The 27,372-nt window shown below is 44.5% G+C and overlaps 1 protein-coding gene across 1 annotated transcript in view; it reads left to right on the plus strand.

The window, feature by feature from the left end:
* The first annotated feature begins 5,999 nt into the window (after positions 1-5,999).
* Positions 6,000-27,372, plus strand: part of PTCHD4 (patched domain containing 4) — an 87,929-nt gene continuing 66,556 nt past the window's right edge. Inside the window, exons 1-2 of the mRNA XM_019538094.1 lie at positions 6,000-6,008; positions 13,080-13,560. Coding sequence (XP_019393639.1) covers positions 6,000-6,008; positions 13,080-13,560 — 490 coding nt within the window. The remainder of the gene's footprint in view (positions 6,009-13,079; positions 13,561-27,372) is intronic.

Here is a 27,372-nt window from a genome sequence, read left to right on the forward strand (position 1 = left end):
GTAAGGATGTTTTTCCTTATGTCCAGTCTAAAACAGTCTTCCAGCAGTTCATGACCATTAGACCTCGTCTTCCCTTGGGGCACTCTGATGAACAGACGTACTCCCAGATCCTGATGCACACCCCTTATATACTTAGAGGCCGCCACCAGGCAAAAGAGTCCCATGCCTTTCAGCTTCTCCTCATAAGGCCTGCTCTCTTGACCGCTAATCATGTGTGTGGCTCTTCTCTAGACTCTCTCAAGCTTCTCCACGTCCTTTCTAAAGTGTGGAGACCAGAACTGGATGCAATACTCCAGCTGCGGCCTCACCAAGGCTGAGTAAAGTGGGAGGATGACTTCTTCAGTCTTGCTTGAGATGCATCAGTAGATGCAAACCAGAGTTTTATTTGCTTTGCTGGCTGCAGCATCACGTTGGTGGCTCATGTTCGTCTTGTGATCAGTCATGACCCCAAGTCTCTTTCAGTTGTGATGCTAGTGAGTGTACACTGCCAAGCCTATAGGTATGATGTGGGTTTTTTCTCCTGAGGTGGAGCACCTTGCATTTCTCCGTGTTGAATGTCAACAGGTTTTGATCTGCCCACCTTGTGAGCCTGTCCAGGTTGGCCTGAATTGCCAGCTATCCTTTAGCATGACCGCACTTCCCCATAATTTGGTGTCATCTGTGAACGTAGCCAGTCTGCTTCTGACATGCGAAAACAGATCATTTATGAATATATTAAGGAGTACCGGTCTGAGTACTGAGCCCTGGGGGATGCCACTTTTCACCCTGTGCCATGTTGACTCGGTTCCATCAACTATCACTCTCTGGATCTGACCACGGAGCCGGTTCCCCAGCCATCCGACTGTAAGATTGTTGAGGCCGCAGTTCCCCAATATTACCATGAGGACATCATAGGAGACCAAGTCAAAGGCTTTTTTGAAATCTAAATACATGACACCAACCTCTTCACCTTTGTCTAGGTGATGCATAGGCGGTTGGAAATGAGGCTGGGCAGGCAAGACCTACCTGCAACAAAGCCATGTTGGCTCTCTCTCGAATGTCGCCTTCTGTTAGCCTGTTCTTGATGGTTTGTTTCTTTGATGATTTTTTCCAAGATCTTTCCAGGGATTGAGGTCAAGCTGATTGGCCTATAGTTCCCTAGATCCTCCTTCCTTCCTTTCTTGAATATAGGCACCACACTGGCCCTCTTCCAGTCCTCAGGAACCTCTTCCAAGTGCCATGAGTTCTCAGATATCCTCGTTATTGGTCGTGCTATGATGTCAGCCAACTCTTTTAGCACTCTTGGGTCACTATTAGCACTATTTGGGCCAGCTGACTTGTGGATGTCCAGACTCTCTACCTGCTCCCTCACAAGATCCTTGCCAATTATAGGCCTATGATCACCCTTACCCTCATAGTCCTGGGTCCTGTCAGGCAGGGTGATCCCCCTGGGCTGGTGGAAAACCGAGGCTAAGTAATCATTGGGGAGATTCGCTTTTTCCTGGGTGTTGGTTCTCTGCTGCCCCATTTGGTTTAGCAAGGGGCCGATGTTGCCCTTGTTTTTTTTCCTACTTCCCATGCATTTGAAGAGGGACTTTTTATTGTCCTTGGTTCCTGTAACCAGTCTGAGTCCGGTTTTGGTCGTGGCTTCTCTGGTCCTCTCCCTACAGGTGCAGGCCAGTGCTGCATAATCCTCCTTAGTGGTAGTCCCCGACTTCCAGCTCTTATAAGCTTCTCTTTTCAGATTCAGGAGGTCCATGATTTCCCTATTGAGCCAAGGGGTCTCCCAGCCCTTTTGCTACCTTTCCTATGGGCTGGAGTGGTAGACCAAGGTAGTAGTGAGTTCAAAATGTTATCCCCCTTCTGCTTCTTCCTCTTGCTATTATCATCATTGTTATTATTGCCACTTGGGATCCTTCTGTGCTAGACTTTGAACAAGCACAGAACAAAGGTACAAAGCAGGACAAAGGTAGAGAGTTTCCAACTGAAGTAAACCCTGAAGCAGACAGACATGGGTTGCTCAACATAAAGATTTTCTCCTAATCTTATTTCTGAACAGCTAGAAATTGGACTTTGGGCATGAAGCATCAGCATTTTTTTTAATATTAAGAATTATTAGACAGGATAATGTTACCCTTTATGCCTGTTATAAGTCCTTCTGTAAAACTTGTAAAAATTATGGATATTTATTTTCCTGTTGCTTCTCAGCTTGTGATGTGCACTCAGTCATACCTGATCATGGCTGTACTGTATCTGATGATCATGGCTGTATGATAAGGTCTAAAAATTATGGGTATTTATACCTGAAAGCTTGCTAAGAAGAATTTTTCCAACTATTTAGAGTTGGTCTAATAAATGATATCAGATTTACCCAAAGAAGCTTGTCTGCCTATGTCCTGAGACCAACACGGCTACAACGTACACCCCTCAAGCAATTCACAATACAGATAAAGAAACACAGGCCAAGATGGTCAAAAGCGATTTGTAGTTTTTGTGTGCTCTCTTTTGAGATCACCTGACAAGAGCCTGATTTTTCTGAGAGTATCAGCTAATTCCAAAAATTAGGTTCCTTGAAAGCCATGACAAAACTGGCAGGGGTGGAGGTTGCTATTCTGACACCTTTCTATGTTGGCACCCAGAGCTGGTGCCCTGCTCACCCACCCCTCGTTACACCACTGGAGGTTTCCAGAAACACTTGTCCACTTGGACAATCTCAGCCACGATCCATGCTTCTACACAGTTTCATCCAATTTCAGACAAAGAAATGAAGAGCAATAAATGGGGCAGAGTTGCAGAAGGATATTTGCTTAAAGGTGCTGTGTGAGCTCGATATAGATGAGTCAGTTTATCCCTTGCTGTTTCTTATTTCTAGGTTGAGTTTTTAAACATGGAGCGATGCCTGGAAGGAGGAGTTTGATTGTTATTTCCACATCAAGTTAGGGGACTCCTGTATTCTTTTATTAACGGGGTCTGAGAGTAACTGCAGCATATCGGCAAGCTTTCTATCCTTTCCCCAAGGTAAAGTTGGAGCTGTTGGAGCATGTTAACTGCCAGCCTACCTTGCAAAATGGTTAAATTTGCCTAGTCACTGGGTGCGTCTATGTGTTCATTAATGCGCTGTAGATTCTGTGCATTTGATTTAGTATTTCCTTAATAAAGTACTAACTAATGTGCAGTATCTAAAATTACAGAGCAGTAGCACTGGCACGCAGTTATATCGTGATGCTCACTGTGCATTAGCCGAATAACACTGCGCAGTAGGCTATTAGCATGATTTTTGCTGTGACATGCTACGATGCAGTGTTATTAGGCTAATGCACAATAAGCGGCTCATGTAGACGTGCCCACTGTGTCTGTACAGCAGTGACCTGCAGCAGCTGTTCCATTACGCAGCACATTCCTTTCCTAAGAACGATGTTTCTTTTCCACCTGGTGGGTCTTTTCTTGCAGCTTCCAGAGTGAGTGCTGGCAGCTGAAGCTGTCACCTAATTTTCATAGAATCACAAAAAATTAGGGTTGGAAGAGACCTCAGAATGTCATCTACTCCAACCCCCTGCCCAAAGCTGGACCATCCCCAACTAGATCATCCCAGCCAGGGCATTGTCAAGCCAAGCCTTAAAAACCTCCATCACTTTTCTATGTAACCTATTCCACTGCTTCACTACTCTCCAAGTGAGAAAGTTTGTCCTAATATCCAACCTAAACCTCCCTTGCTGCAACTTAAGACTGTTACTCCTTGTTCTGTCATTTGCCACCATTGAGAGCAGTCCAGCTCCATCCTCTTTAGAATCACCCTTCAGAAAGCTGAAGGCTGTTATCAAATCCCCCCTCAGTCTTCTCTTCTGCAAACTAAATAAACCCAATTCCTTCAGTCTCTCCTTAGAAGTCATGTGCCCCAGCCCCTGAACCATTTTCATCGCTTGCCTCTAGACACTAGATTCTCTCCAATTTATCCACATCCTTTCTGTAGTGGAGGGCCCTAAACTGAACACAGTACTCCAGATGTGACCTCACCAGTGCTGGATAGTGGGAAATAATCACTTCTCTTGACCTACTGGCTACACTCCTACCAATGCAGCCCAGGATGCCATTAGCCTTCCTGGCAGCAAGGGCACACTGCAGGCTCATATTCAGCTAACTGCCCCCTAGGTTCTTTTCTACAGAGCTGCTGCCCAGCCAGTCGGCCCCCAGCCACTACTGGTGCCTGGGATTACTCTGTCCTAAGAGCAGGACTTTGTACCTGTCCCTGTTGAACCTCATGAGATTTCTTTTGGCCCAATCCTCCAATCTGTCTGGGTCACTCAGAATCCTAGCCCTACCCTCCAGTGTATCTACCACTCCCCCCACCTTGGTGTCATCCACAAATTGGTGAGGGTACAATCCATCCCATCTTCCAGATCATTAATAAAGACATTGAACAAAACCGGCCCCGGGACCGACCCCTGGGGCACGCCACTTGATACCAGCTGCTAGCTAGACATTGAGCCATTAATTACTACCTACTGAGCCTCACAATCCAGCCAGCTTTCTAGTCACCTTACAATGCATGCATTCAACCTGTATTTCCTCAGCTTGCTTGCAAGGATGCTGTGGGAGGTGTTATCAAAAGCCTTGCTCAAGTCAAGGTATTTTATGTTCACTACTTTCCCTGCATCCACAGAGCCAGTTGTCTCATCACAGAAGGCAATCAGGTTGGTCAGGCACTGCTCCTAATCACCTTCTTCTCCTCCAAGTGCTTAGAAATGGATTGTTTGAGGAGCTGCTCCATGATTTTTCCAGGGACTGAGGTGAGGCTGACTGGTCTGTAGTTCCCTATAATCCTATTTTATACTTTCATTTTATTTTTTTAAACAAATTATCATTGTCTGGACAAAATACAATTTCTGGGTTGGCTCAAAGCTGACAGGAGAAGAGCCCAATTACCATCCATTTCAGTGGCTAGATCTATTATCCAGCTTTATAATTCCAGCTTTGTCTCTTAGACAAAGAGAGCTGGTTGAAAATGGGAGCATTGTATATGCATTTTTTTTCACAAATTATTTATCTGGGGTATTTTTTTCATTAAAAAAAGTTTGATTATCCAAAGCTCCAGGACTGAACACATTGACTCTGAGGTAACTTGGGTCTGGATATCCAAGTTAGGAGCTGTCTCCATAAAGAATGAAACTAAGAGGCTTAAATCCCTAGATGTGGGGAAAACTTGCATCTAGATATAAATTTTGTGGCTTGTGACCATTTCTAACATCTCTAATGTTCACCAGAGTACTCAAACCCACATCTCCAAAACAGGGCTCAACCAAAGGTGCTTGGACATAACCAAAAAGGTTCTTTCCAGGGTGTCCACACTACAATTTTTAACTGAGTTTAGAATGAGTGATGTGACTTCTTGGAGACATTGTTCCTATCTGCAAACAGATTAGCTACTAATTTGGCTAATAATCATAGCTGTTTAATCATGCCAGAGGCCTAGGACAGCAGTTATCAACCTTTTCCAGTACGGGGACACAATGGCCCGGCTGGGGTCTGACGTGGACCAGTGCTAGGGCCTAGCCTCCGCTGCCATTGCTGCTTCTCCCTGCCGTTGCTTCTTCCCACTGCCCAGCTGCAGTGAAGCACAGAAAAGCTCCCGGCTGCCTGGTCTTCCAGCTGCAGAGCAGGTATGATGTGGCTCAGTGTGGGCAAAGCCCTCTCTGCTGAAGCCCTAGCTCCGTGGGCTCGATCCAGTGGCTCCACGGGCTGGATGCAGCCCACTGGCCGTAGATTGCCAACCCCTGGCCTAGGGTGTTATTTAATGGCTGCCTTCTTGTAACCAATTCAGCACATTTCTTTTTGATGTGTGCAGTGGACCCCGCAGTTACCTGGTTTACTTGGCCCTCTTTCCACCCAATCCTCTGCATGGCATGATAATACAGAACAGCTTACCATATGTTCTGTGTTTACATCCTCAGGGTGCTCTACCTATTGCTGAAGCAACATGGGATACCATCACATCTCCCAGAATACATCAGTACAGTTAGAGTATGCCGCTGGTATGTGGATGCATCATCATGATTTGGAGGCCAGGAAACCTGTTGTGTGCACATAAACCAGTGTCATGTGTAACACTTTAAAATGATCATGCTTTGAATTGTTTATGAAATCACGGTTGACTTTGCCATGTAGATAGGCTCTTTGGAGGCCTTTGCTGATGTTCTGTCTAGTGATGAGGGAAGCTACAAGACTTTGGAGATCTGCTCAGCTAGGAAAAAAAACGCAAAAGGTAGATGTTTAGTTTATAGGGAGAGAAAAAAGGGACATCTGTCTAATACTTAACATTAGCTTAATTTGGTTGAGCAGAGATATCTTCGGCCTGGTGATACATGACTGCATTGATTTAATTATAATGTTCATCACATAATATATTTAACAGACAACCCTAGCTGTCCTCCACTGGATTTTTAAAAAGTTGTTATGTTAAGACCAAATGGACTTAAACCAGCCTTGTGTGCTTTATCTTGATGTTTCATTGGTGCAGCCTGATAATTATCCATCATTCCTGTTGATAAGAGGTAATAGTGTCACCAAAAAAATAAAAATAGAAAGTTGAAGTGCTTACAAAGGTCTCCAAAATGAGTTTGGATTCAGTATTCTGTGGAGGGGGGGCAAAGGGGGCCTTGCACTTTCCATCAGGAAACTGAAATGCAATTCATTTCGCTTGCAACCTCTTGGCTTCAACTACAAGGGTGATAAAAAGGTAGGAGCCAACATTGATTTTATGTCATTTCAAAATGAATGGAATCTTCTGGCATTTCCTTGAGAGGCAAGCCAGAGGAGGTCAGTGGCATCTGAACGGAGGAAAGCACAGAAAACCTGCTAAAGGCTCCCTGTAGCAGCAAAGCATGATCCTACTGTCCTTGAAGGACTTGCACTGGTGGAAGAGCTAGCTGCCAATGCCCAGCAGCAGTTAGGGCTGACTGTCCTCTTGTGTCTTGAATTAAAGAGCAGCACCTTGAAAAAAAAGCACGAAGTCTTGATCCAGGTGAGGAGGTGAAACACAGAGGTGTAGCCTGCGAAGCATGCACCTGGGGTGGACCTCTCTCACCTTCCCCCATGAGGCAGCACACACAGCCGCCACCAGCAGCAGCCAGCATGGGCAGTGTGTGTCCTGGAGTGAGTGGCGTTTTGGGAATTGTAGTTCTCTAGAAGGACGGTGAAGTTCCCAGCTGCTGGGGGGACTTTTGCCCCATTATTTGACTACCAAAGCCCATGTCTAGAGTGCAAAACCCCCCCCCTGATTTTGTTGATGAAAAAGGGGCTAATTATCTCCTGAGCAGCAGTAAACTCCATGACCTCTCTGCAGAATTATGATTCCCAGAACTCCTTGCACTCCATGGTGCACACTGGCTGCAGCACTGCTGTGTGCAGCCAGGAAGTGTGAGCAGAGAGGGGGGCAGGGGAGCGTGGCGCTCCCCCACCTTTCTGGAACCTCTCCCCTTAGGCAACACTTGTGTACATGCCCCATTTGCCTAGCCCACATTACACTGCTAGTGGCAGATCCCCCTGCTATATCCAAGCTCCAGTCTAGCTGGATTGCTGTGGGTAAAGCTGTAGCAGCTCATGAGCTCAGGAGATCCCTGGCTCAGGGTCCAGTGTGTCAACTACCACAGTGGTCCTTATGTAATCACAGGCCACATGCAGCTGAGACAGAGATTCAGCCATTTGACAAAAATGGAGGCGTAAAAGGCATATTAAGGGCCAAGGGGGAGGCTGCCCACAGATGAGGGGGAATGAAACACTGTAAATTTGCAGTTGTGGTGTTTCCTTTGAGTTCTTCCTGCAGGCATTTGTGATGCACTACTGAGAGGAAACAGGGTGCTTTGACTCCCAAACACCTCCAGGACAGGGTCGACATAAGTTTAGCTGCTGAAATACCAAAGCTGCAGAGGTGGTGGGGAAGAATGCCAGAGAATGCCCGTTTCACCGTTCCAGCATCTCCCTTCTCGCCGTAATAGTCTGATGCCAGCAAGAGGTTTCAGAGGAGCTAAGGGAAAGGAGGGCAATTGCAGCAAAACAGGTTCTGTACCTCTGCTTGGGTTTCATGGCTTCCCATAATTCAACAGAAAAAACAATATGGTCTTAAGTGAGTTCACAGACGACACCGGACAGAGTGTTGCTGAAGACACGGGGGAGCTAGGAATGGAGATTCGAGTGGGGCAGTGGGAAACTTACAGTGGACAGATGGTGACCAAAGACCTGGTTTAACCTCTCAGTGAATCATTCGTGTTGCATTGGCTGGAGGACTGACTGGCTGGGCCCTGGTCCTAGTTAAGCCCCTGCTAGGGAGGACGCAATCTAAGGAACCTAAAACAGAGGTTAGAAAAGAAAGGCACAACAATGGAGCTTTGAAACTCTGCCAGTGAGCTTGGGATGCTGCAGTCTCGCTGTCTCTCTTGCTCTCACTGAAGTAGGGTGGAATATATTTATTTGTCCATATTAAAGCTCTTTGAGATTCCTGGATGAAAAGTGTTATACACTACCAAGTATTAGCATTTCATATTTTTTGAATGTCTTGTGAAATAGGGGCAGGAAGTAGCACTGAACTATGTATGAAGTAGCAGTAACTAGGAAACATGTAGGATAATACAAGTGGGGGAGTTGTACAGGCAGTCCTCGACTTATGATGTTTTAAGTTACGTTTTGCACTTACAACGTTTATAAACCGACGCCCTGTTTCACCTTTCTGACGTCAGTTTCGACTGTGCAACGCTTGATCCAATGCGACGCCACACCAGCGAACAAGTTTGCTGCGTCGCTCATCTCCCTGGAGAACATCTGTCCAAACTTCCTTGGACACTTTCTTTAAGAAAGCAGACAAGACTCCAGAAAACCCTGCAGCCAGGACTCCTGAGGAGACTCCAGCCAAGAGCCCTTCAAAAAGTCTGGCAAAATCACCTCAGAGAAGTCCTTCCAAATCAATATGATTGCTATTTACAATATAAATACATCAATGTAGCTATACTACTCATCTATAACTGATCAAGTACAAAATTCTGGGGTATTTTTGGTGAAAATAGGGTATCAGGCTTTGGCTCGGGAACCAATCCCCCATTTATAACATTGTTTCTTATGAGAAAATCGGTTCCGAGTTACAATGTTTCGACTTAAAACGTGGTTTTCAGGAACCAATTGTGTTTTAAGTCTGAGGACTGCCTGTGCTCTGAAATCTAAAGAAAATGGTAGGAAATATAGAGTAGCATAATACAGATGAATATGACAAGCGTTTAAGTGATCTTTGAAGGGCTGGTCTTTTGAAGTGGAGACCCAGAGGATTCCAGTATAGTATCTGTCTTTGCTATAGACTCCTGTATAACTTTGGGCAAGTCGTCTCTCTGTGCCAGTCCCCATCTGTAAAATGGGGATTAAATTTACTTCCTTCAAATCTGCTGCCCATCTTGCCTGTTGAGATGGGAGGCTTGTGCTCTTACCCTTGGTTCACACAGAGCTTAGCACACTGGGACCCCTATCTCACTGGCAACACGCAGGCAGCACCAGAGCAAGAACAGCACCCAGTAAGGTGCACAGTGATGTAATTACTGTCATTGAAATACAGCAAGGATGAAAAAATAGAATATGTAGGAAACAATTTTGCATTGGCAGGAAAGGAAAGAACAAGATAACCTTAAAGTTGCTCAGCATCTATGATTTCTCTGATTCCATATGAAAACCTTCTCTATATTTTACTGACATATGGGCGAGGATGCCCTACTGTATGTCTGTATAACAAATAGCTCTTCTGTTTTGTGGGAGATACTGTATCTCATGATTTATTTGTGCCTGCTCTGTTGCTTCTTTTAAAATATCACCATCGTTCCGTGCACCTTTCGCTGAAAGAGGCAGACGGCCGTCAGAAAGTTTCCAGTAACCTTGCAGCGCATGCTTTATGGTAAATCAATGGAATCTGAATTACAATACATTGTCATAGGCATGAGCTGTCTTAGGCTGAACTGCTGGAGTATCCCGCAGTGAGAGGAAACATTTGAATGTCAACACTGCCTATTTACTGGGCAAATATAACATTGGTCACGAAAGTTTCAAAGTGGTTCCCCAGGTATTTTAAGAGCACAGTCCTATCTGACGTTAACAGGTCTTGCATTGCTAAATCCTTAAACACTGATTGGGAAGTTCAGCCCCCTGTGGTTGTCTGAGCGTTGGGTGTGATCTTCCTTCCAAAAAAACATATAGCTAATAGAGTATGAAAAGGCTGGTCAGAAAAATAAGTGTACACAGGGTCAATACTTTTTTGTGCCTACAATACACTGCTTGGGCACTCTTAATGAAGTATCTGAGTGATTTAAGGAACTGGCATGGGGTTACCAATCAGCTTTCATGTCATCTTGTGCCAAGATACATTGCCAGAGGCCATTACATCAACTGGGAATATGAAAATTGTGTTAACCCGTGACCCCATTCATTGGGTTATGTCAGATTAATACTCAAAGTGGTTGCATCCCTGCTACGTGACCATTCACTATTAGAAAATTTTCTGTTGAAGGATGCTGTCCCCTTATACCAGAGGGACAGTAAAAGTGAATATCTGACCAAGTTTCAGCCTTATTTCTAAATCCCTTATACCTACTGGATATAGGAGCAGTCAGGCTAGAAAATGTGTGGGTTCATAAACTCTGGTATCTTGCTTCTTCTTTTTTTAAGGACAAGCAAAGCCGTTATGCTCATCTAGTCCGACCTCCTGCATTACACAGGCAATAGAAATTCACTCAGTGATTCCTATACGTATGTAACCCAATTGCTTTTGGCAATGGCTTGGCTCGGTTGCTTTAGCAGCTAAAAATCCCTTATAATGTGCCTGGTTGTTTGGTGAAAATTTCTGCAGCATGCGTAGGTCACTGGGAGGTTTCCTCAATTCAAGATATTGCTTAATTCATCCATGGAAGCAGCCAGATGACCGCAATGTATCTTGTGGTTCTAATTGCTATAAAACTGACTTACTTTACTTACATATTGCTTTGCATTTTTATGGTAGTTTAAAGTACAACATGCACACAAAAGGAAAACTTTCAGTTAAGTTTGTGAAAGTGTCTTTGTCATAAAAATCATTTTTCGGTATCTAGTGCAGCTGAAGAACCAGGTCCTGGTAAGGAAAGTAGGTTCCCAGATGAGATGTAACTGGAATTAAGTACCTAAAGCATGAAAACCAATCCAAATTATGTCTGCCCAACACCCACAAGGGCCTGTAGGCATCTACACTCACTCACTTCCTATGTTTTGAATTGTAAAGAAACGTAGCCGTCTAAACTTAGGCATCTAAGCATGCCAAGAAGCTTTCTGTTGAACTAGGTAGGCTACCTAAGCTTTACTCTGATCCAGAAGCAGGTGGGGTGTTGCCTACACTCCACCTAACTCTGTGGAGGGATGCAACTGGCTTGGTGTGATCCAGGCATGTCTAAGACACACCAAGAGTATTGAGTCCAGTACAAAGTGCATCAGATACAGCTACTTTCAGGCAAAAACACTGGAAAGGGGAAGGGGAGGAGGTATCAGGGGCAACCTTTTGGGTAATAGCCTAGTGCAGTAGTTCTCAACTTTCTTAGGCTTGAGGCACCCCTGGACAGACTCAAGGCTTCCCTTGGAAAATGCTAGCTCTTAGTTTTCACTATTTTTGCCTACAATAAAAATGAATAGAGCAGTTTCTCTGTTGCCAAGAACTGCAACGATGGATTTCTGTTTGAAAGCTCTGGGTTTACCCCGTGACCCATGGTTGCATAGTGCTAACACTGTGTGCAGCACCCTTGAAGGGCTCTCAAGGCACCCTGGCTGAGAATCAGTGGGGTCGTAGCTAAAGGACAGAGGGAGTCCTCAGTTCAGTTCGTCTTTGGCCTGAGAAGATTCAACCTACATCTTCTTGCTGAAGCGGGAGTCCTGTGCAGCCAACAGCATGAGAATCATGGAGCCAAAGAGATAGAGCAAGTAAGAGAGGGCTTGGGTCTTTGACACAGGAAAAAGGGCGCTCCCCTGAGCCATCTTCTAAGAGGGATGAAAGTTCAACTGCCCCCTGCTGACTTACTCTCAGTAGCTTCCTGCTCAGTGCCTCAGCTCTCAGGATTGCCCTTTGGAAACGCCTGATTTTTCACATTGGCTATAGGGGAAGGCCTGTTACCTGAACCTATGCTTTTGAATTGCTCTCCTGAGGTGAGGTGCCTCATTTTTAGGGGCTCTGATGCTGAAGCTGGGAGCATCTAAGGGATGCAGTAAGTTTAGTCATTAATCCTGAGTTTTAGAGTCTACTTGATTGTGTGAGAAAGAAATGTAGGGACCTCAGATATGGAAACTTAGGGCGACCAGACATCCGCCCTCCTTGCTCCCGCACAGTGGCAGTGGTGTCTGCCTGCCTGACATACCGTGCCATTTCACCTTCCCACTGGACTTTGGCCCAGGACATTTGACCGACCAGCTGGGACTGTCCAGGCCAAGCCAGGACGTCGTCACCCTGCTTATATGAAGCTCCAGTAGCTCCACTGAGCAATGCATAGACTCTCATTTCAGGTACAGCCACACAAATCCAGAGTCATTGTGTCAAAATCCAAGGAGTCACTCCAGAATTACACCTTTGTAACTGAGATCAGAATGGAGAGGTAATCTGCTGTGAAATGGTGTGTTTCTTAAAACAATTTCAAAGGATTAGGAAATCACAGATCTTCCAGAATTGGATCACGCTGTTCATACTTCGGGGACTGGATGTTTGTTGTTGTTAATTATTGTTTAAATGTGGAAAAATTACCAGCTCCCAGGGGTGAGGAGTTTGCATGCTCTGTTTAAGTCCTTGAACATCTGGGTCTGTAATGAATATTCTGGCAAGCCTTTAACTGCAGCACAGAACCATAAATTGGCATGATATGGCTAACAACCACTCTGAGAAAGTTTCTACCAGAGGAAGATGGCCCCATCCAAAGTCCACGAGGTGCATGGCAAAACTCCTTGACTTCAGTGAGCTTTGGATCAGGCCTTCACGTGTGTATGTGTATTAAAAACAGAGAAAACGAGATATACCTTTGACACGCCTTGCTCTGAATAACACCTCTCTTTCTATTTCCCCCCTCCCTAAGGATGGAAGGAGCAGTTTTATTGGACACCAGCTTGGAGGGGTCATGGAGGTGCCAAATAGCAAGGACCAGAGAGTAAAATCAGCCAGAGCCATCCAAATCACCTACTACCTCCAAACCTACGGCTCTGTTACCCAAGACCTCATTGGTGAAAAATGGGAGAGTGAATTCTGTAAACTAATGCGCAAAATGCAGCTGGATCACCAAGACCTGCAGCTCTTCTCACTGGTGTCCTTTAGCCTGTGGAAGGACTTCCACAAGACCAGCATCCTGGCCAGGGGCAAGGTTTTGGTGAGCCTGATGTTGATTCTTGTGACTGCTACCCTCTCCAGCTCCATGAAGGACTGCCTACGCAGCAAGCCTTTCCTCGGGCTCCTGGGAGTGCTTACTATCTGTATCTCCAGTGTCACTGCGGCAGGGATATTTTTCATTACTGATGGAAAATATAACTCTTCTCTGCTGGGAATCCCTTTCTTCGCTATGGGTAATTATTTATCTTCATAATAATAGGATTAACACAGCTTAATGACAGGGTGGTAAATTGCATCCTTGGGTTATAAAGTGCAGATTTTACCTTCAATGAAAGTCCAGGTCTTTTCATCTTGTTAAATTGATCTCTCCCTTGCCGGAAAAAAAGGAAAGGGAAGGGGCAAAGACAGGAAAAAAAACCCCATCCAAAACACAACAAAACAACCATAAATTGAGTGAATGACAACGATAGAACATGGCCAGGAGGAGAAAGGCACTTGTATTGATCCATGTTACAAAATGAAGCTGAATCTGTTACTGAAAATTAGTTAACTAAGCAAAGAGCAGCACTGAGTGTCTGGAAATGTGTTTCCCTGATGCTAACAGAGGGACAGTGGGAAGGATAGGACATGGCAGAGTGAAAATGGGAAAAGAAAGGAAAGCCATAAAGCATCCTTCTGTTGAGAGTGTCTTCTTCTTTTCTCTGTGTATGAAGCATGGGGGAACAGTCCTGGGTCAGGAATAAGATTGATGGACTTTATCTCTGGGAAGAGATTATCGTCTTGGTGTTTGCATGACTGTAAGAAAAGGGACCTGTCAGTGTTTGTAGTGCATAATCCCCCTGTTTGCGAAATGCAGAGATCACCTAGGAGGATTTGCTTTGAGCTGTGCTGTGTCAGGAGAGGTTCCAGCTAAAGAACTAATATTAGCACCCAGTTTTGGGGGCAAATTGGCTTAGCACTGCTTTTATTTGTGAAATCACATAAAGTAGTTAGTTTATTTAACCCTTTCATCGAACCTTTTCTGGATAGGGAGGTATGATGAAGATGATAGAACTGTGTCCAGAAAGGGAGACTGACACCTCGTTGCTAGCTGTTGGTTGCTTCCCCACATAATGCAGCTGAACATCAGTGTTTGCCGCCCATCCTAGGTTTCACGTTACCCTGAAGATTCCCCGCTGCCTTTTTGATTCGGAGGATTTGATTTAATCTGCAGGCCAAATGGGCTGCTCTATTCTTTTCTAGTTAGTTTGTTGGTATGGTGCTGTCTGGGCTAGCGCTCCTCTGGATCAAAGTATATGCATGGGCATGTCACAAAGGAGAATCATTCTGGAGGAAAAGCGACTTTCTTATTATTCAGCTTCTCTGTGATGTGGGTATATCCATGCAATATATGGGCAAGAGCTCTTCCCAGGTCTTGGAAGTGGGAAGCTGGGCAGGAGAGAGCGTGACAAATAAGGGGAGACAGTGGGCTTAAGCAGGAGGGCGGGCAGGCTGGCGGGTGCTGAAATGGTGAGTAGGGGCACAGGGGGCAGACCTGAGGCTGTATGGAAGGGTAACTAACCCATGCAGGGGAAGAGAGGGTTTCGAACAAGGAGTGATAAGGTCAGGTGGGGGCCAACACAGAGCTGTGAGATGGCCAGTCTGAGACTGCCTGAAGTATGTAAGTGGGGAGTGGGGACAAGATGGACTCTGGGGTGGGGGAAACTTAGAGACTTCTTAGGGTGGGGTGGAGGATTGGGATGGCTGCCAGGTTACACCATCTGATACCGAGGGATAACTGCCTTCAACATCAAGAGGCAAATGGCAATGGGAGGAATGTTGTTCCCTGCCCTGCTTGGGCATTATCCCAGCTACACCTACTGTTTTTGGTGCAAATCTGAAATGAGGAAAGAAAGTCACTTCCTCCCATTTATTGCCATTCTGTTCATTCCCCCTTGCAAGCGGCTGCAATGCTCCTTGGTCCTGTGTTCATGGTCTTTGACTTCTCAATCAGCAGAGAACTGCCCCAAGGGGTTGTAACACAAGTGGTGGCCTCTGTAGGAACCTGATCTGCTGCAAGAACTTCTTGACTGATATATAAATACGAACAGTACCATGGCAAAAAAGTTTGGCACCCAGGGCAAAGCCTGCAGCGGCAGCCCACCCTTGCCCTGCACTCAGATCCAGGGGGCACATGCTTGCCCAGGTGTGCATGCCCTGCCCCCCAACCCTGCACCCCCCAGATGAGCCGCTCACAGCTCCATCCCTGCACCCTGCCCTAGCTGGGCAGCACCTGTTGGCGCCCCTTTGCTTTGACGCCCAGGGTGGCCACCCTGCTCGCCCCCCCGACTTTGCTACAGCACTGAGTATGAAGCTCTACTGCTGCAGATATGGATCCTGAGCACATTCACTTGAAGGCACTAGAGGACTCATGAACCTCTTTACATGGTCCAGCTACTAAAGGGAGACAATGGTGAGAATTGGTGTTGCCCATGCAGCTTGCAAGATAAAATTTCAGTATTTTTCTGGCTTTGGGGGAACATGTAATTCTATGCTTATCTGCAGTCTCTTTCAGCTGGCATAACTTTTACCATCTCTGGTATCTCTCTCTGAAATGAAATCTTTGCTAGGAATTGCTTAACATAACATAATATGGAGCTGGCTTTGAGATTGGGGGGGGATAACCTTATTTATGTGCGTTTCAAGCAAGAATCTGAAATTGTTCTGAATATATTATTAGATGGATACTCACAATGCCCCTGAGGGCTGCAGTTAAATATTTGTGCATCAGCTTTACAATAGGATGAGCTGAAAGAATGGAAACATGACTCCAAGTCATTCCAGGCTTGATCCTGCAGTAACAAGTCCCCTCCACAATGCTGAATTGGCTGAGGATGCAAACTATTTCCCAACAGATGCCCAGCCCCTCAACAAATTGGGCCAGATGGAGGGCAGGGCAGAGTTTTGCATGGAGCCCAGTAATTCCAGGTTGCCATCCTCTAGTCTGACAGCACAATCCTGTATAAGGTTTTAGATGTGACTGTCTCTCATCTTGTGGCTCCTTGGAGGTGCTGGCCTGTACTGAACCATCAGCTCTACCTGTGTTTTCACCTTTTCAAGGTATTTATTTTCTTACTACCAACACTCTTGCCTCCCCCATTTATCTCCATCCTCTACGGAAATCTATACAGATCAGGTCTAGCCCAAAGCCCACTGAAAAGGGTCAGCTAAAGGCCAGTCCCTTTAGCTGTCATTTTTCTTGCAGGTATATAAACAGGACATAGGCAGCATTTAGGCACCTAAGTCACAAAATAGTGATCTAAATTAAAATTGCTTCTATAGCCATGAAACCAATGAGATGCCTAGGCTTCCGTTGTATGTAGGAGCTTCCATTTTGGCCAGAAAACTTCCCTAGATGCATCAACTTAAGTGTGCATGCATGTGATCTAGATCATGCATCTAGATGTTTACCTCCTGCCCTTGTTATCAAAATGAGAGTCACCGGGTGCTTAACTCCACGCAAGTCTCCAGTCCCTTAGGTGCCTGCAGAACAGGCCTGAGATGCCTGGCTGACAACAGCAGTGCAAAGTGCAGCAGCCATAGCAGCTTGAACACAGCCAGTGTGTTTGTGGGGGTTCCCCATCTTTTCAGACCACTGACTCCACTTTTGAGCACGTACTCCACTTCTGATACAACCTTGAAAGCTATCCCTGAATTTCCAGGGAGGTCACAAACCATCTTTGACCCATCTGGGGACACAGCCTCTAATGTGGGAAATGCTGTAAATGGTTAAAGCACCTGACTAGGGAGTGGGAAACTTGGCTTCTTGCCCCCAAGCCTGAATTGTGGTCCCAAGACTGTTCATGAATTTTACATTGGTGTGGTGAGAACACAGAAATAACCCATCATAGCTGAGATATGACAAGCATAACAGGGACTGAAATCCTCCTCACTGATGTGAAGTCAGGATCCTGCTTGCTTTTCCTCTCCCTGGCCTCAAATATCTTCTACTCTTAGCTGCCCAGTGGACCAAAATCTACAGGAAGGGTAGAGGGTGGTTCCTATCCAGCCTACCCTAGACACACTCCTAGAAATAGTTAATGCAGATTTAAGGCCCAGGGAGCTAGGGAGGGTCAAAAACCCAGGTCTGTCACTTCCTGGCCAAGTCCAGTCATTTTAAGTTATAGTTGAAAAGATAAGCACCACTACCTCCCTCCCCATGTTCACTAGTTAGAGCCAAACAGGGCACACTGCTTTGCACTGACTTATACTGCTGTGGAGCAAGCTGGCTGACCTGGTCAGGTAACCGTATGGGTGGATCCAGGATTTTGAAAAGGAGATCACATATGCATCACCCCATATAACACAGTGAAAAAGAAACTAGAAACTTAACTAAAGTGCTAGGGGTGCAGGGCTATGCTATTCTGCTTAAGATCAAAGCAAAAACAAATACAGCTTTATTGGAGTGTGCATTAATTTGATGTAACATCTATTGTGTATAAAAAACAAAACAGACTAAGTAAAAATAAAAAATCAAAAGATATTGTGTTCATCCTGAAGTCATTAGATTTAAATGTACACCTCTTTTTCAGATTCCCCAAAGAAATCTAGCCTTCCTAAGTGCCTTGACAGTGCATCCAATGCTTCACTGAAAGTTATTTTCACGTCTGAATTAATGTGCACCTGAGCTCACAGTTCTAGTTAGAGTTAAAAACAGTCTTCAGGGTTGTGAAATAGGAGCATCCTTACCAGGAGCTGCCAGCAGACAGCTAAATAGCAAAAGAAGAGAGAGCTTTGTTAGTGGAAGACCTGACCATTAAACAGGGAGAGAGGGTCGTTAGCACCTGTGGAATGAAGCGTTTAGAAGGAATCGGTAGACTGTAATGTGCCATGAAGTCAACTGACCCTGTCAGTGGGACCTGATGAGAAATGCTGCCGATGCTGCCAGGCAGTTGCATTTAAATCTTGGGTGGAGCAGGAATTAAAGCGGGGTGCAAACTGCACCCCCCCTGGATCCAGCCCTGGTTAAGGACCTTCCCTTTTTGGCATTCAGGTTCCCAATATGATGCTGGTAGCAAGTGCACCACCTTGACCCTAAGCTTTGAGGAGAAGCAGGAGCCCAGACCCTTCTTTGTGCCTGGCATCTCCTTCTCAACGTCCCCCTGCTGAGCCACTGGGCACTCGGGATTATTCTTGGGAGGCAGCCAGTTTCTTTCACTGACTGTACGGGGATCCAGGACACCTAACCCTCCAGCTGCAGAATGCCTCATATTTTAGGGTGTGACATACAAATCGAGATGTCTATAAGAACGATTTCTCTTGCTCCACACTCAGTAGGAGAAGGATTGTATTATATTATATTATATTATATTATATTATATTATATTATATCGCACAGTGCCTGTCAAAATGCGGCCTTATCCAAGGCAGGGTCCTTTGGATACAATTCATCATACATACAGATACTAATTATATGCAGAAAATAATCTACTCTCTTCAGAGAACATTGCTGAGGTTATAAAACGAAGCATTTGAAAATTAGGAAATGCCTTATTTACAGGCACTTTACTTATCCAGTCTACTCAGGGAACGAGCCTGTGACCTGTTGCTAAAAGAAAATGAGAGCATGTACTTAAAGACTGCATATGCATCTGTGGGATAAAGGAAGGATTACCTGGCAGAATTAATTCTGATATTTCTAATTGTTGAGTACTTTGCTTTGCTACTTAAAGAATGTTTTCTTTAACACAGATTTCAAAATGCAGTTTCCTAGGAGAATTTTGAAGGAAAAAGTAAAACCAAAGTCTGTTCTGTACAGCTGTACTCCTCATCCTGCACCTTCAGGCAGGGTTTGAACCCCAACCTTGAAGAAGAGATTGATCCCACCTGTGCTGGGGGAGCTAACAACATCACCTGCTAGATGAAAGTGGGGTTAGCTCATTGAGGCCATATGTTGAATGTGAAGAAAGGGAAATAACTCAGCCTGACTTGATGTCTTCTTTATCCGGTGGTGGTCAGGAGGTTTTGCTTTTTGTAAAGGAGCGAGGTGTTGGGGTTAAAATCCAGCAGCAGTTAAACTTGGAGTTAAAATGTTTAAGGGATATTTGTTGGTGGAAGAAGTCCAACGGGCCTGTCTCCCTCTTTCCCAGCCTACTCCCTGCTGATACAGTGATTCTAGCCAATCCAAAGTCCTCCTAGTGCTATTTCTTTGGAGGTGATATGGACCAGGCTCTTTAGACTGTTCATTTTTGGTTATTGTTCTGGATAGCTTTCACAATTTGCTGGAGGAAGGCAACTCAGAGAAAGTAAGGGGTGATTTTTTTTCACTGCTTATAACTAAGCTAAACTTAAGTGGGATTTCATGAGATTTCATAGATTTCATAGACATCAGGGCTGGAAGGGACCTTGGGAGATCATCGAGTCCAGCCCCCCGCCCAAAGGGCAGGACGTCAGCTGGGGTCATAGGATCCCAGCAAGATAGGCATCCAATTTACTCTTGAAGGTGTTCAATGTAGGTGCTTGAACCACCTCCGCTGGCAGACTGTTCCAGACCTTGGGGGCTCGGACAGTAAAGAAATTCTTCCTTATGTCCAGCCTGAAACGGTCTTGCAGGAGTTTGTGACCGTTTGACCTCGTCATCCCTTGGGGCGCTCTGGTGAACAAACGTTCCCCCAGATCCTGGTGGTCACCCCTGATAAACTTATAGGTGGCCATCAGATCACCCCTGAGCCTGCGCTTTTCCAGGCTAAAGAGTCCCATGGCTCTCAGCCTGTCGTCGTAAGATCTGTTTTCCTGACCTCTGATCATGCGCGTGGCTCTCCTCTGGACTCTCTCCAGCTTCTCCACATCCTTTTTGAATTGTGGAGCCCAAAACTGGACGCAGTACTCCAGCTGCAGCCTCACCATGGCCGAGTACAAGGGGAGAATGACGTCCCAGGATTTGCTCGAAAAATGCTACTTCCTCAACCCAAGGACATCTCCCCAGTTGAATCTCAAAGTCCTGTTGAAAGGAAGTGTTGGATCATCTCAAAATAATGGTGCAAGACCAGGAGTGAGCAATGGGTAAATGGGTCATTACCCATTACCAGTTTCCCCTATAACAAAAAATTGTGCTGAAACATTGTGCAGACTTCAAGGATGAGCGTTCAGGGTGGGGAGCAGGGAATTGTTTCCTGTGTTATTAAGTGCTATACGCACAACTTCATGAAGCCAAAACTTGAGAGCATTCTGCTTGGGTACACCATGACTTGACTTCTGAAGCAGTCAGTGACCAGTTCGGCAAGAGTCTTCTGGAAATTACATCGGCTCTTGAGAGCTCTTTAGGAGGCCCCTTACGAGCGAATCCAACATTTAGGGGCCTTGATTTTCTCAGATTGTATTGACTTTCTGCAAATCTGGAGTAGAGCTTGTCTTGAGGGGGTGCTCTTTTTTGACTACATCATCACCTCCTGACTAATGGTTGTTTGAGGTCAAAACACTGGGTACCTGAAGTCTGCCTCAGAAACGTACATAGCCCTTATGTTCACATTTTCTTTTTAGAATTTAAACTTGCAACACAATTTCAAGTTATGCTGTGTGCGCACCAAAATTATGCTTTTCCATCTTTAATCATTACTAACTAGCTCAACCAGAAGGTTAACTAGATGATTTAGTCATCATTAACTCCTTGATGTTATTCTTAATGAACATGAACCAGATTGATGCCAACAGAACTACCCCATTTTGTATTACCTAAGGCTCTGGTCCTATGTTTTAAAAATGCAGGTGTGTCAACTACATTGATTTGCAGAGTAATTATTTTCATTCATGTAGTGAACCTTCTGGTTATGTACATCAGTGACAAATATAGGAATAAAAATTCGTATCTCCTAGCTTTGCTCTACTTATAGTACAATTATACTAATTGCATTAAGAAGCAAAATTGTTTTTAAATTGTCTGGCTTAAAAAAAACTAGGTGGAAAGAAAGTTTCTTCTCCCACCTTTCATGTGTGTCTTGTCCCTATAAGGTGTAGATTCTCCAGGGGAAAGGTTTTTTCTCCTTCTCACATCTATCACAATAAGGTCTGATCATAGTGGCTGCCTCTGGAAAAGAAAAACATAATCAGTAATGACAACACAGGAAAAAAGAAGCACAAGAGCCTTAAAGCAAGACGCCAAGCAATGCCATTACACTGTAGGCCTGATTCAGAGAAAGAAGATCTAGAGATATGTACAACAAAGGCTATGTCTGCCTCTGGGTTTCTATCCCTAAAAATGTCCTGGTTTTGCTTGTGTTGTCTAAGCTTCCACAGTAGAAGTGAGACAGAAAGACAAGTAGTGGATGGGATTCCCAGCAGCTGTTAGCATTTCAAATATCCTTTGGGGCACATATATTGGATGAGATCTATTACATGCAATGCATTCCTGGATCTTACAGCTGCACCTCCAGAAATGTAATACATCTCATCCAACGCACCAAATGCCCTGATAGAAAATACATAGGAGAGACCAAACAACAACCACTCACCAGAATGAATGCACGCCGGAAATGTATCAAAGACAAGAATACCCAATTATGGGTGGGGGCACATTTCTCATGAGGAGACCACTCTCTCTCCAATCCCTCAGTTCTAATCCTCAAAGGGAACTTACAAAACACTCCTCAGCGACAAGCCTATGAACTTCACTTCATCAGCCTCCTGGTTAATAGAGATCGTAGACTAAATATAGACATTGGATTTATGACACATTATAACCTGCCTGACATCTGACTCTGCAGGTACCTCTCCACTATTTACCTGCTACATTCATCCCCCTTCTCCCCCCACCCCAGCCTGTCTCGCACCCACTGACTCCTCAGTTTACATCTTCACTGACTGTCTATCTTGCATGCAGTCCAGCCCAGCCTCTGGCTTCTTTACTATTCCTTCCATCCAGGAAGAGCACACGCCAACTGCAGAGACTTCCTCAGCCTGACGAAGGGTTTTTAAACCCGAAAGCTTGCTCAAACCTGTAGAGCCAACTTCATTTCAGACCATTTTAGATCCATATCCACAACCTTTTCCTCTCATTTTGTCCAGTTCAGAGTTCTGAGCACTTAGCCCAGTTATTTTCCCCTGGCAAGTGGAATTGAGGAGCTACTTCTGAAGGGAAGCAAAAACCAGCAAGGCACCCACTTCCCACTGAGTGTGAAGCAACTGCACTTCAGTGGTGGATGATATGATCTCTGTGTAAAGTGTATATCACTATGCAAAGTGCTTTGGGATCCTTCATGATGAAAGACACTCTACAGAAAACATTACTGATGTGTGTGGCTTGCCAATTACAGACTAAACCACTCTTTCCATTGATTCGATACGAGATCAATCATCCGCTTCCAATTTGCTGAAGACCACACAGAGATTTGTGGCAAACCCAGAAATGGAACCTAAGTCTCTTGGGACTTTGATCTCTGCATTAAAACAACCTTCCTTGCATCCTTTATGTCCGTAAATATCCATAGGCAAATACAAGCCGGAGCTGCCTCACACTTGGTAGGTTCAGTTTTAGGGGTCCTTTGACTATACAGTCCAGTAATTCTAGTAAGAGAAAAACGAACCTTCATGCAGTTAAAGATCAGAGCCCAAAAAGGAATATTTTTATATATTTGTCGAAAGCCATTAATACACAGATTCTGTTATAAACATTATACATTCTTTGATACAAGGTACCTGTCACACTTATGTGTTGAGGTTACTCTGAGATATGAAGACCTTTTATCCTTGCTCTTCCTTCCTAGCTGACAATGCTCTTTGGTATGCCTGTGTTATTTAAGATTCTCCATTCTGTGCTGGTTCAATTTAGAGGGAGTGTCACTCCTTGGATCTAATATGTATCAATGCACGTCACAGTTAACATTGGTTTATTTGGGCTGCATCATGGCAGAAATGATTTAGCTCTATGTACATCATTGGTAATAGGGGGATGTCAAATCCAGCTTTGAATAGCTCCACTGCTGGCAAATGCACAATTTGCTTGACAGCTTGTTATAGGTCTTAAATGTCCTTTCACTTACAAATGTGTGTTGTAATAGTTTCCGTGCTGCACTTTATGCCCGTAACTTCAGAATCTGTCCACTTTAACTATGAAAAATAATTGATTTCTGTCCTCTCTATAATATCTCTATGTGTCTGCAGACAGTGTTGAATTAGTTCATGTGTAGACTGTGCATATCCCAGTTTGCTTAACCTTGCCTTCAACGATCTTGCTTTCCAAGCCCTTTTATCCCATTTCGTTCTTTCTTCTTAATTCTGTCCAGATCTGGGGCTAGATAGTGGTATGTGGCTTCTGGTTTTTTGGAGCAGTACAAAGATGCAACCAGCAAGGAGAGCTCAAAAGTTCATTTCCTCCACTCCTGGGCACCTAGGGGAACCAGGAAGTCTTACATGATTCCTTTGCATGTTGCTGTGAGAGAGGGTGGGTCAGTGGGTCTGACTCTTTGCTACCTTTCAGATGGATTGTGCCCCTTTGGTAATGCACAGAGTGAAGTCCTGTATTCCATCAAAAGCAGAAATTGCACTTAGAGGGTGCAAACTTATGACGTGTTTATTTCAAACCAGTAATTGCACGTTGTGGAGCAGAAACACTGTGCACAGACATATGTTAGTTTAAAGTAATTCTACTCCAGGGTAAAGTTACCCCTTGGAAGGTGAGGAGTAACTATTTGCTGATACAAATGACACTGGTGTATGTATTGGCCAGGGGTCTGCTCCCCTCAGCTTCATCACAGGGTAGATGTTTGCCCAATGTAGGAGCCACCTCCTGCCAGCACGTACCACAGGCAGCTGCTTTGGGAGACCTAGTCCAGGGTCCATGACTAACCTCACAAAAATCTGGAGTAAATTATTCCATAGTAATTGTGTCATGTGTCTGCACCCTGGATTAGGATCCTAAGCATCTCACAGTTCAGCCCTCTGCAGAAATGCTGGATTCACTATTCCTAAACCCTCTCAGGCATATATGTTGTTTCGGGTCTCTTACTTATGAAGAGAAAGCTATGCATGCGCATCCTACCAAGGCTTTTCAATGACATTGTAAGGCAGACAGTGAATTCATGGTAAAAGGAAATAGCTTGTGAAATTCCTGCCACACGATGCCATTGAGGTCATAAATTTACCAGGATTCAAAGAAGGCTCAAACATTTACATTTGTACTTATCATCTGTTCATTTACATTGGACACATTAAACCAAGAGAGAAGCCTACTAATTAGAAGGGGGAGAACCTGTCAGAGCAGAGCACAATCCAGCCACACAAATGGCAAAGAAGAAACATCATTGTGTGCGTGCTTGTACATCTGTTTGCTCCTCTCTGTTGCCACTGGGGTTTTATGAGCTTCTTCCAAAACCATCAAAAACAGGTTACTGGACTAGATGGCCCACTGGCGTATACAAATAAAGTATTCTGTACCTTCCTATACTCAAATGTAGTATAAAACTGTGCAGCATGAATATAAATAAAAATCCATTCCAAGTACAAAACCACCACAACAATAAAACCGTCCCTTTATAGGAAAGATAGCGTTCTGGAATTTCCATTGCTTAACCACCACTTGGTACATTTTTCTTTAAATAATTCAATGTGATTCTCCTATTTCCAACCCCTTTTTTCTCGTTCTGGTTCTTTCCTATGGTTCAGCTCCCACATTCTGGTGAGATGGCCTAACATAACCTACTGAAGCCAGAGTGGCCCCTGTTGCAGTTTTTTGCAACTTGTCATCGATGGTTGCTGGTGGGATTGGCCACCTGCGTTACTCAGTGACTTCCCCTGAACCTCTGTATCGTGGTGGTAGCTATTTGAGACAAGCCTCTCTGTTTCCAAGCAAAATTACTCTACTGCAGTCATGACACTCTGTACTGCAATCCTGGTAGATTTTGTAAGCAAGGCAGGGCCAGCTGCTAGCGACGCTTGGCTGGGTTTTGAAGCTGGTGTAGGAAGTGTCATATTTGATTCACAATGTGTTAGTCTTCCCTCCAAGGGGAATCTGAACCTGGAGTACAAGAGGTAGGGAGGGACTATGCCCCTGGTGGTGCCAGGAATTGAATGAAATGAAAACCCAGAATTATTACATCATTTGGTCATTAAACATGCCTTTTTTTTGCAAGATTAGATATTTCTATCCTCAGTGTCCTGGCCAGATTCCAGTTTGAGTAACTGCATTTCTGCCTGCCTTTCACTGCGCCTTCAGTTTTAGCTGCACACAGTATTCATAGGCACAGCTTGGCTAAAACTGCAGTGCAAAGTTGCCAAGTTGTTGTGTTAAATATTTTTCACCCAGAAGCAGCTGCATTTCAGTGGTGGGCAAAATTATTCCTTTACGTAGTCACCACTGAAGCATTTCAACAATCCAGAGCAATGCTATGGTTATTTCTGTTCTGAAACCTCAAGGAGTCGGACATTTCCTGAGCATCTGACATTATTAACGTGTCTGACACAAATCTTCATAACCTAGACTCTTACCCATCCTCAGACGCAAGTCTTTAAAAGTGATCTTAAATGTCTTAGTTCATTTTGAAGATGGTTTGATGAGAATGTGCAAACGCTTCTGAATTGTAACAGACAGATGACATTGCCACCGCTGCCCTGCTTGCGGAAAAAAGCTATATGATCTATTAACCTAATTAGTGCTACATCAGGCGTCAAAAAGACAGATATGTCAACTGCAAGGGTGATCGGTTGAAGTGGACATTGCTATTGTCCTTCACGTTTAATTATCATGAGAAATAATTGTGTGACAGTGTTAGGAATCCTGTTGAGGTATCATGCAAAATTTCAGATTTTAAGCTTTATTTTTTTTTCTTATTAACTTATTTCCTCTCAAGAGAGATGCAGAGATGCACATCTTGAATGCAGAGGAGGATTGCACATAAGGAATGCAGAGCACTGAAACCTTTTGTCCTTGTGCAGTAACTTATAAGACACTCAAGCCCAGAAGTTTTGTTTAAGTGAATTTAAAGCTTCTGAAAGTGGACTGAGGGCCCTGGAGACTGAAGCCTGCTGTTCGTACATGCAGTAGATACCACAATGAAAGAGAACTGCAAAAATAAACCACTAAACCACATTTTCCCCTGAGAAGAGGCTGAAAGAAAATAGAAACTATACATGATAGCTGTTGGAAATACTGCAGATTGCACAGCTGGAAGCTCTTCAGGCCCCACATAATGATGAGGGGAGCCAAGGAACTTGAATAGTTTAGACAGAACAAGCTTCATCCTTTCAACTCCACCAGGGAGCCTCAAACTTGGCTTGGAAGCACAGATGTAGGAGTAATTCATCCTCCCTCTCAATATATTCTTTGGGTGTTTAAGGGTACCAGCCGATGTCACATCCCAAGGTGCTCTGCCGTATCAGGTAGGGACACCTGGCCTCTGAGAGCTCAGTGGAGACCACTAGTTTTTCAAGTAAAGCTTTTCACAGCATTACCAATTATTTAAATGGTGGGCTGTCACCTTTAACAGTTTGGTGACCCCTTGTTTGAAACAAAACAGTTTTGAAATCCCCCTTACATAAAAGTAAGGGTGAAACAAAATGTCAATGGTCACAATAAGCCTTTTTAACAACTACTATTTCAAGTGCTCCTCACCCATTACAAGACACTGATCACAGAAAGTTTTCTCTTTTTTTCTTATGAATTGTAATAGCACTATTAATGTTTTATGACCCTGTGACGGCATCTCAGGGCCTAACTATATCAGCCCAAATCCGCCAGCTGAGAAATGCATACCTTAACTGTTCTGTCCTAAGAAACAGTATTCATTTCTCTTGGACTTTGCTCCGTGAATGTGTGAAAAGACAAGGACGTCTTAGGTATCCTCAACAAATGGCATAAAGCAATACTTGCCACCATTTACTGCTGTTTTTGTATGCTTGTATATGGCATGTTTGAGACAGGAGCATTTGGTTTGGTGGTGCTGTGGGGGTGGAAGACTCGCAGAACATGGGAACGAAAGAGAATTTTTTTCTTCCCTGTAAATTGATTTGTCTGTGCCAGTCATGTTTTTCTGTAGTGGATTTAGCCCGACTTTTATATAAAACGATGGAGCCGTTTT

This window comes from Crocodylus porosus, unplaced genomic scaffold, assembly GCF_001723895.1.
Source record: "Crocodylus porosus isolate Cpor-Errol unplaced genomic scaffold, CroPor_comp1, whole genome shotgun sequence".
NCBI classification, from domain to species: domain Eukaryota; kingdom Metazoa; phylum Chordata; order Crocodylia; family Crocodylidae; genus Crocodylus; species Crocodylus porosus.